At 43.2% G+C, this 10,421-nt stretch overlaps 1 protein-coding gene across 5 annotated transcripts in view; it reads right to left on the minus strand.

The window, feature by feature from the left end:
• The window catches only part of EIF4B (eukaryotic translation initiation factor 4B), a 29,858-nt gene extending 25,681 nt beyond the window's left edge, over window positions 1-4,177 (minus strand). For 4 of the 5 annotated variants that reach the window (XM_073881950.1, XM_073881949.1, XM_025882761.2 and 1 more), the window contains exon 1: window positions 4,029-4,177. In XM_073881950.1, coding sequence (XP_073738051.1) covers window positions 4,029-4,041 — 13 coding nt within the window. In that variant the 5' untranslated portion in view covers window positions 4,042-4,177. Of the gene's footprint in view, window positions 1-308; window positions 329-4,028 lie in introns of those variants that run through there. The other variant, XM_073881948.1, reaches the window with a different exon arrangement.
• Between the last annotated feature and the right edge of the window lie 6,244 nt (window positions 4,178-10,421).

The raw sequence follows: 10,421 nt of genomic DNA on the forward strand, positions 1-10,421 counted from the left end.
ATGTTGACAGGCCTCACTTTTACTGTACTATAGTAGAGAATAAAAACCAAGTCAGAATATGCTCCACCACCTCGACCCACCAGTTCAGTTCCATGACCCAACTTCTTCAAACTGACACAACTGGAGGGAAAGGCCATATTGCCTTCCCCTTACCTTTTTCCACTCAATTTGGTCATTTATGTAAAAAATATAAAGCAAGCGCCCAATACACATCATGCTGACCACTACCCAAAGTACTTAGAGCTTCTAAGAGAAGAGCTATAAAAATTCAAATTGACTTTGGTGTGTGTACTTGTAAGTGTACATACACATAATGAGAAATAGGCACTTGGGGGGCGCCTGGGTGGCTCAGTCGGTTAAGCGTCTTTCTTCGGCTCAGGTGGTGATCCCAGGCCCCATGGTGGGCTCCCTGCTCAGCGGGGAGCCTGCTTCTCCCTCTCCCTCTTGCTTCCCCTGCTCGTGCTCTGTCAAATAAATAAAATCTTAAAAAAAAGAAAAAAAAAGAAAGACAAGAAATATGCACTTGGTTTTTAAAAACAATACTCTTGAGGTTCTTTCCCCCACCCTCATGAAAAGTGAATACATTCTAGGATGTTTTGAGACTAATACAAAGTGGTAGGGTATATTGTCAAGCCATACACAAATGGTATGTGAATTAGAACTTCAAGCTGTTTAAAAGTGTGTATATATATATGTTTCAAAGATTTTTTTTTTATTTTAGAGAGAGTGTGTGCCCATGTGAGTGAGCAGGGGAGGGATGGGGGGGAATCTCAAGCAGACTCAGTGCTCTCATGACCCTGAGATCAAGACCTGAGCCGAAACCAAGAGTCAGGTGCTTAACTGAGCCACCCAGGTGCCCTAAAAATTTATATATTTTAACAACCACATTACTTAGAAACACTATGTTTTACTCTGACACTCTCCTTGTAACTGTATTTGAATTTTCAGAGTTTCAGAATCTGAATCGGGTACCCTACTCCCAGAATAACAAATATATGCTAGAGAATGGAATTTAAAAATAGTAATGTAGGTAAACCTTGCTTTTCAAAAGGCTGCATTATGCCATTTTGCCTTTATGAAAGACTTACGTTATTATACTTGTTTCCCCTAACCAAAAGAAATCCAGAGAGAATCTTTGCTCTTACAAAAAAAAGAAAAAAATGAAAACAGCGTTAGGCGTTTGTTTTGCAGTGAGCCATCACAGAGGCAGACACACTTCTAACTGAGTGGCATGTCCAAGCTCATTCCCCAAGAACTATACTCAGCATCAAGCCACCATATAGTTTTGAACTGTACCTGTGAGCATCTGTACTTTATCTTGATTTATTTTGTTAGCAAGATATGCTCTAAGGTATTAGAGAAGCCAGAGAGGTTATTTTTTGGGTCTGGGAATGCTCCCCAAAATTTCCCTATAAGGTAATGGTCATTGCTTCTTAGCTTTATGCCATTTCAGCTTACAAAATGTTCTACTTTTGGATAGCAGGGGAAACCTATATGTGAACAGCATATAATGAAACTACTTTTAAACTATAAGGACGAGCACTATATGAAAACAATTATTGGATACCATCCTTTCCCTATGAAAATAATTAAACAAGATGCCACATATGACATTTTGAAGTGCTATGCAAATGAAAGGCCTTCTGTGCATACAAGCACTATTTCCAATTTGAAAGCATTTGTCTCAAAAAAATGTTAACCTATATCAAACACATTTGATTCCCTGTAAGTAAGGAGAGCAGTTCAATGGTCAGCTCTGGGACACTTTCAGTTCTTAAAAGTCAGTAATGGGTCAACTGGATACTGGTATTGCTGCAAAGAATTTTTCGGTCTCATTTACAAGAGGGCTGTTAAGTTCTATCATGTATTTTCACTGAGAAAATATAAGATCTACTTTCAACAAGACACTGGGCATCATCATGAAGTATACTGAAAATATACCAAGAATTTTATAGTCTCATTAACAAAGCCGTATCTGGGAATATTGGCCACTCAACAAAATCAACGAGACTGGAAAAGATTTAAGGTGGGAAAACAAGTCTGATAAATCCCAAATTCCTCAAGGGCAGACTGTCAGATGTAACCTTGTACTCTGATACTATCAGTGTCCCTTACATATACTACACAAAGCCAAAAAGATTTGTGGAACCAAATTAAAGAAAAGAGATTAGGGGCTCAAAGGGGGTACAGTAAATATGGAACAGAAGGGGACATCAAGCAAATGCCTTTCATCGGTCCAGATTTCACTCAATTCTGTAAAATGAAGGGCACAGACTGCCAAAATGTCTTCCACCCTTAAAAATGCCACAAGTTATAGTGAAAGGGGAATACAGGCTTTTCACTATATTATGGCACTAAGCCGTCAAAATGGCAAATCCAGCCCAAATAAGTACTCTAATTCAGATGAAGTTTTTGGGCAGATCCCCAACATATGATAACTAAGCTAGGCATGGTTCTAGCTGTCAGGGATGGATAAAATGGTGAACAAGATCAGAACATGGAAGCCAACCTTGTTATTTCCAAGTTGATAATGGAGAGCAGTCAGAAGTCTCAAAGATATCGACCTTGCTCTGGTACCTGCAGCCATGTGACCTTGAAAACATAATTTCATCTTTCTCATCTGGGAGATACCACTATCTGCCTACATTATCTCAAAAAGGATCAAATGAGACAACATACACCCAAGAGCCAGGTCAACTGTCAAGTGCTACACCAATGAAAGGTATTACGTTCAAATGCACCTCAATTCCTTCAACGTTTTCCAAAAACATACATAATTCTTAGTCACTTACGTAACACAGAGGAAATAAATTCTTGTTGAGAAATGAGTGTCCAGAGATAGCAAGGGTTCAAGGGTTTTGCAGAATGCATGTTCATGATATCATCCCCCAAACTAAAATAAATGAATGCTGAAAATATTCCAAAGCCCATTGCCAAGTCCTTGAGAAATGCAAGCTGACTGTATGACACTGATATTCCCTACTCCAAAGTCGTCTAAAAAAACCCCAACTCTATCCACTAGTATTATTTTAAAAGCACTCCCCAGTTGTGCAGTTATCTTAAAAAAAAAAAAAAAAGGAAAAACCTAACTCTGCTATCGGAGCTATCAAAATAAACCAAAATGGAAGCTGTCAAGGGTTCTGATCTTGTTCACCATTTTATCCATCCCCGACACCTAGAACCATGCCTAGCTTAGTTTGCGGTCAGCAAATAGGTACTGACTGAACAAGAAAAAAAGCCTAGAAGAAACCTAGGTCTCCACCCTTGCTTTCTCTCCTCCAACACGTGGGCGCACCACACTGGGTTCCCCACCCCCACCTAACTCCAGTAGCTTCAACCTCCAAACCTAACACATTTACCCTTGGAAAAATATAGGGACCGGGCCACACTCTAAAACGGGAAGAAGAGAAAGTGGAAGGACATAAGGGAAAGCACCACATGCGCGTAAAACCTCCCCATCTGGGCCCTCGCGCGTGCTTTTAAGGCGCGCCGGTCTCCGCTACCCTCGTCTCTCCTACCGCGCACGCGCGTCGTCGCCTTCCCCCGCCCCTCCACCGACTCGCGCTCGTGTTCTAACTGCCCCCCCCTTTATTCCCCTGCCCCCACTCCCGTCCGCAACGGCCTCGCGCCTGGGAAACGTAGTCTACTGTGCACCGGTCCGCGCGCCAACCGCCTCCTTCCTTCCTCCACGCGGGCACAGTGCTTCACGTCTATGAGAAGGCCTCACGCCTCCCAGAGATCTTTCTGCTCCTCATCACTCCAACTCAAGCCAGAGTCCATCATTACTCCCCGCTCCAACCTCGCGCTGACGGGGTGAAAAGGGTGTGAGGGGGAGGGGAAGGTGTCCTTCCCCTCCCCCCAAACATCCCGAGGCGATAACCTAACATGGCCAAGCCGCCAGCCTGCCGCAGCCCCAAAGTCCGAAGGAAAGCGGTGCCGCCCGCTCCCCAACTCCAGAGAATCAGTGGATCAGGCTCGGAGAGTGGCTAATGAGCCTGGTCCTTGGCCGCGCTCGGCCGCTCACTCACCTGAGGCCGCCATGTTGGGAGAGGGAGAGAGAACGCAAAGGACCCGGATGAGGCAATCACGTGATTATAGCGGGACGTCGGGCTAAGAGATGCGAAACTGGGAGGGGGCGGGGAGGTGAGGAGGGAGACAGGAGGCGGGGCGGCGCTGCTCTAGGTTCGTAAAGCAGCGCGAGGAGGTGGCGCGGCGTCCGACGGGAAGACCTGTGCGACATGTGGCCAAAGGGGTGGGGCCTGGGCTGTCGCGAAATCCTTCACGCTTTACGAAGGGCTATGAGCGGACGAGGGGGCGGGTTTCACGATCCGCCGACTTCCTGCCGGTGGGGTAAGCGGAAGGGGCGGGGTCAGGCATGTTGTTTCTAGTTGTCTGGGACCGAATGGAGGTGGGCTGGACCCCGGAATAGGAGTGCCACAACTGACTTTATGAAAGGGAAGATTCTGAGTTTCTTTTCTTTTGATTTTCCACGTGTGAAGACATATATGGTTAATTTACTGAGCTTTTTTTTTTTAATCGCTTTTTGTTGAAGCAAAACAAGCCCAGTATCTTGCCTAAGGATGGTTTTAATTGGTTATGTTTAGAAGAATAAGAAAGTAACAAATACCGAACACTTAATTGCCATGGACTTTTACCTCAATTAGTCCTTCATTTTATCGACTACCTTCAGTCAGATCCGGGCCCTTATGATCTCACAGCCGTGTTATCCATGCTTCCTCTACCTAATGCTATATTTTATTATATATTATCATATACTGTATTAGTATGTTATTTAATGAAAATTTTTAATGAGCGCCTACCATGTGTCAGGCACTTTATTGGCATTTTTTTGATACAACAGAGAACAAAACTCCAAAGGACTTTATAGTCCAGTGAGGGAAAGAGACAATAAGCAGTGAATGAATATTAGAAATGATAAGTACTCTGCATGTAATTAAGATGCTTTGATTAAAAGATAATTGGATGCAACTTTAGACTGCCTGGTCAGGGAAGGCCTCTGAGGAAGTGACATTTATTTTTTTTTTAAAGATTTTATTTTTATTTATTTGACAGAGAGAGACACAGTGAGAGAGCGAACACAAGCAGAGGGGGTGGGAGAGGGAGAAGCAGGCCTCCTGCCGAGCAGGGAGCCGGATGTGGGGCTCGATCCTAGGACCCTGGGATCATGACCTGAGCTGAAGGGAGACGCTTAAGGGCTGAGCCACCCAGGCGCTCCAGGAAGTGACATTTAAACACATCTGGAGGGGCACTCAGTCCGTTGAGCATCTGCCTTTGGCTCAGGTCATGATCCTGGGGTACTTGGATGGAGCCCCGCATCAGGCTCCCTGCTCCGCGGGAAGTCTGCTTCTCTTTCTCCCTCTGCTTGCCACTCCCCTTGCTTGTGCAAGCTGCCCCTCTCTTCCTCCCTCCGTCTCTCTGTCAAATAAATAAATAAAATCTTTTTTTTAAGATTTTATTTATTTGACAGAAAGAGAGACAGCGAGAGGGAACACAAGCAGGAGGAGTAGGAGAGGGAGAAGCAGGCCTCCCGCGGAGAAGAGAGCCCAATGCGGGGCTCGATCCCGGGACCCTGGGATCATGACCTGAGCGGAAGGCAGATGGACTGAGCCACCCAGGCGCCCCTAAGTAAAATCTTTAAAAAAAGAACAACAGATCTGGATTACAAATAGCCAGTCCTGTGAACATCTTTAGGAAGAGCTTTAGGAGAAGGCAGAGGATGCACAGCTGGGTCATAAGCTCCAGGACAGCACCGCCTTGACAAATTGAGGAATTGAAAGGCTGGTAGCTGGGTTATGGTGAGGGAGGAGGAAGAGTGGTACAAGATGAAGTTTGAGAGAGAGTTAGGAGTTGAATCGTGTGAGGCTTTGTAAACCAGGTTTAGGAGCTTGGATTTTATTCCAAGTGGGTTGGGAAAACACGGAAGGATTTTATTTTTATGCAATAAAATTATGCAATCTTGTGTTATGACTTGAAGTAAAATTTTGAAAAGGATTACTTAGTGTCTTGTTGTAGGTGGTGGTTACATCAGTGTATATTTATGTAAATATTCATCAGAATCAATTATAAAATTGTACTTTATGACTGCTGGCCAGTATGTTAATATTATACATTAGAACATTTTTTGACCTAAACATTTGTTTTTATTATAATTTTATTTTATTTTATTTATTTATTTTTTTAAAGATTTTATTTATTTATTTGACACATAGAAAGATAGAGAACACTAGCAGGGGGGAGCAGCAGGCAGAGGGAGAGGGAGAAGCCGGCTCCCCGCCGAGCAGGGAGCCCGATGTGGGACTCGATCCCAGGACCCTGGAATCATGACCTGAGCCGAAGGCAGATGCTTAACCGACTAAGCCACCCAGGTATCCCTTTTATTATAATTTTAAACTAAAATGTTTTTGAGGGCCCCTGAAATTATGATGGAGCCCAGCCACTGTGCCTCCTATATACTTACCGGATAAATTGGCCCAGCTGCTGTAATCCTGGTGAGAGAAGATGGTGGCTTAGATGAGAGGGTAGAAATGGAAAGAGACAGATGCAGGTATATTTTGGAATTAGACTTGGTGATTGGTTAGATCTGAAGGGCACAGGAGTGGGAACTATCAAAGATGATTCCCTGTTTTTGGCATAAACACCTGGATGATACCATTTACTTAAACGGCCAAGCCTGAGGTGAGGCAGGTTTGGAGAGGCACATAGGCTCTGTTTTGGCCATATTAGATTGGGGATATGTACTAGTCCAGTACTTGTTATGTTTCGATGAATTTGCTTATCACCTGGGGAATTTGTTTAAAAGTTAGATTCCCATTCAGTAGGACGGGGGTAAGGCTCGAGATTCTGTATTTCTTCTGGATTGGATCATTAAAAGGAATGTTATTTGAAAATTAAAAAAAAAAGTTGGCCATTGGGGACAGACTTCAGAAAGTATACAGAAAAAGTAGATGAGGTAGGGACATGTGGGGTAGGGAGAGACTTAGTTACCAAGCACCTAATATATCCCAGGGTTATATCAAGCACTTAACAAACTAGCTTATTTAGTGCTCACAATGGCCCTCTAAGGTAAATATATTTTTTTTCTTAAAGATTTTACTTGTCAGAGAGAGAGAGTGCACACAAGCAGGGGGGATCTTCAGGCAGAGGGAGAAGCAGGCTCCCTGCTGAGCAAGGAGGCTGTTGTGGGACTTGATCCCAGGACCCTGGGATCATGACCTGAGCCGAAGGCAGACACTTAGACTGAGCCACCCAGGTGTCCCCCTCTAAGGTAAAAATCCTATTTTTAGATAATGACTCTGAAGTTCAGAAACAATGAGTACCTAACCCAAGTGCACACAACCAGCAAGTGCAGAGCTGCAGAGCCAGAGCTATCAGGTTCATGTTCTTTTCAGTTTCCCAAAGACTTCTTAAAAAATAAAACTGTTAAAATCACAAAATAAGTCTATGGTAACCACTTTGTGGCATTTGTTCTGAAGAAATCCAGAAGGAATAAACTGTTAATTACCCATTGCTATGTAATGAATTACTCTAAAATTTACTGGCATTATCTCAGTTTTTGGGGGTCAGAAATTGATTATCAAAAATTACTTGCCAGGGTGGGGGGCACCTGATGGTTCAGTCAGTTAAGTGTCTGCCTTCAACTCAGGTCATGATCCCAGGGTCCTGAGGTCATGATCTCAGGGTCCTGAGATGGAGCCCTGCCTCGGGCTCTCTGCTCAGCAGGGAGACTGCTTCTCTGCCCCCGCCCCGCTTGTGCTGTCTCTGGCTATCTCTCTCTCTCTCAAATAAATAAATAAAATCTTAAAAAAAGAGAAGTACTTTAAAAAAGTATCACTTGCCAAGTCCTGACATTTGCAGGGTCTCATATTTGTATCCTCTTTTCCACGTTCCTATTATTTCCCTTGTCATTTCTCACCCTGACCACTATACTAGTTCCTAATGAGTCTTCCTGCCTATAGACTTTCCCTGCCTCAATCAGTGTAATATGTAGCTTCCAGATTTATTATCCTAAATATAGGTCTGAACACATTCCCCTGCTGATTACCTTCCGTGACTCTTTGTGGCCTAGGCAGACTTTGAAGGTTGTGTTTACTCCAGCCACAAATTACTGGTTCACACTTACTTCCTACTAACCTCCCTTGTCTACTGTTATGTTCCAGCCATGGATACCTTGTGCTTTCCTAACATTGAGTCTTTTTTTGCTCTTTGCTCTTCTCTCTGCCGGGAATATTCTTTCCTCTTTCACTACCGAATGAGTCAACAATAAAATCTATCTTTCTGGGGCTCTTCAAATGTTGTTACCTTTTCTAGGAAGCTTTTTCTGAGCTTTTTTCTCTGAACCCCACCAGGACTGTGCCTGCAACCTTCCTTTTGACACTTGTCACCTTCCTCCTCAAACTGCCTTCCCTCCTGCTCTACCAACTCCTCCGGGGTGGCATCTGTGTTGATTATCTTTGTGCTTTGTGTGCATTAGCATGTGGAACACTGTTGGTGCTCAATATGTATTTGCTGGTGCTAAAGTCAGATTTTCGAGGAATTTATATTCACTGAGGAGGTTTTCAAGAAGTTATCATAATACATATTGACTCATATGCCTGGATTCATTTACTGTTCCTTGAACTGGAAAACATAGCTTTTAAAAGCAGTGGCTTCTTTCACAGGAATAAAGCAAAAAAGATTTCTTCCTTTAGACTAGTCAGAACTAGAAAGATGTTTGGAAACTAAGTTAAAAACAAAGCAAACAAGGGGGTGCCTGGGTGGCTCAGTTGGTTAAGTGTCTGCCTTCGGCTCAGGTCATGGTCTCCAGGTCCTGGGATCCAGCCCCACGTGGGGCTCTCAGCTCAGGGAGGAGCCTGCTTCTTCCTCTGCCCCTCTCCCTACTCATGCATGCGTGTCCTCTCTGTCTCCCTCTCTCAAATAAATAAATAAAATCTTAAAAAAAAAAACAAAACAAAAGCAAACAAGCAAATGCATGTAAGTTTATATTTGTTTTCGGGAGTCTGAATTTAGTAAGCTGATTGGCTTAATTTAGTATTTGAGGTTCTTAACGATAATTAGTTGAAATTGTCCAAATTTTCTTTTGAAAACTACGCTTTTTCTAATATATATAAATATATATGGAAACTTGACATTCTTCTTTTTTTAAAAGATTTTATTTATTTATTTGACAGAGAGAGACACAGCGAGAGAGGGAACACAAGCAGGGGCAGAGGGAGAGGGAGAAGCAGGCTTCCTGAGGAGCAGGGAGCCTGATGTGGGGCTTGATCCCAGGACCCTGGGATCATGACCTGAGCCGAAGGCAGATGCTTAATGACTAAGCCACCCAGGCACCCTGACATTCTTCTTTTTTTAAAAGATTTACTTATTTATATTAGAGAGATTATGAGCGGGGTGGGGGAGGTGGGGGAGAGGCAGAGGGAAATGGAGAGAGAGACTCCTCAAGCAGACCCCCAGCTGGGCTCGATTCCAGGACCTTGGGATCATGACCTGAGCTGTGGGCAGCTGCTTAACCAACTGAGCCACCCAGGTACCTTAAAAAAATCTTTTTTTTTTTTTGTCATTTTATGAATCTGTGATGATAATTGTGGATACTATGATCTTCCTTCTGGTGAAGTGGGCAAAGACATTTCTCAGATAACCAGGACTAAGCTAATCCATTAATAATAGAATATGGTTTGTTTAGCAGTTACTTCTATTTTGTTAAGTTTGGATGGCTGAAATAATCAAATTATCATTGTTTGCTGCTTTGTATCCTCACAACCCAAGCAAAATATATCAATGCTTTAAAGATGTGTATTTCTCCAAAATAAAAGTCTTTTTATCACTGAGTTTTTACTGTGTAAGATTTATTTTAAATATATATCAAGATTATATAGGAGTTCTGTTTCTGGTGTGGTAATAGATTCCCAGAGGATTAACTCTCTTGAAGGTAAAAATAAACTCTGAACAAAAATTAAAAAAAAAAAAGAAACAAACCCACAACTATCTGAAAGCTGTGGAACAAAGACAAGCAGATTTTGGAGGGGAGCTGAAACATGGAAAAAGGTACCAACATGGGGTGTTACAGCCTGGTGTGGTCCAGGGTGGCTGAAGCTTTGCTAGAAAACCTGCCACATTTCTGCCATTAAGAAGGCATTGCCCAGGGACGCCTGGGTGGTTCAGTCAGTTGAGCATCTGCCTTTGGCTCAGGTCATGATCCCAGGGTCCTGGGATCGAGTCCCGTATCGGACTTCTTGCTTAGCAGGGTGTCTGCTTCTTCCTCTGCCTGCCGCTCCCCCTCCTCTATTCCACCTGCTTGTACTCTCTCTGTCAAATAAATAAATAAAATCGTTTAAAAAAAGATTTTCTTTATTTGTAAGAATTTATTTGACAGAGAGAGTACAAGCAGGTGGAATAGCAGGCAG

Source organism: Callorhinus ursinus, unplaced genomic scaffold, assembly GCF_003265705.2.
Source record: "Callorhinus ursinus isolate GAN/ISIS: 27379988/994484 unplaced genomic scaffold, GSC_fseal_2.0 scaffold44, whole genome shotgun sequence".
Taxonomy (NCBI): Eukaryota; Metazoa; Chordata; class Mammalia; order Carnivora; family Otariidae; genus Callorhinus; species Callorhinus ursinus.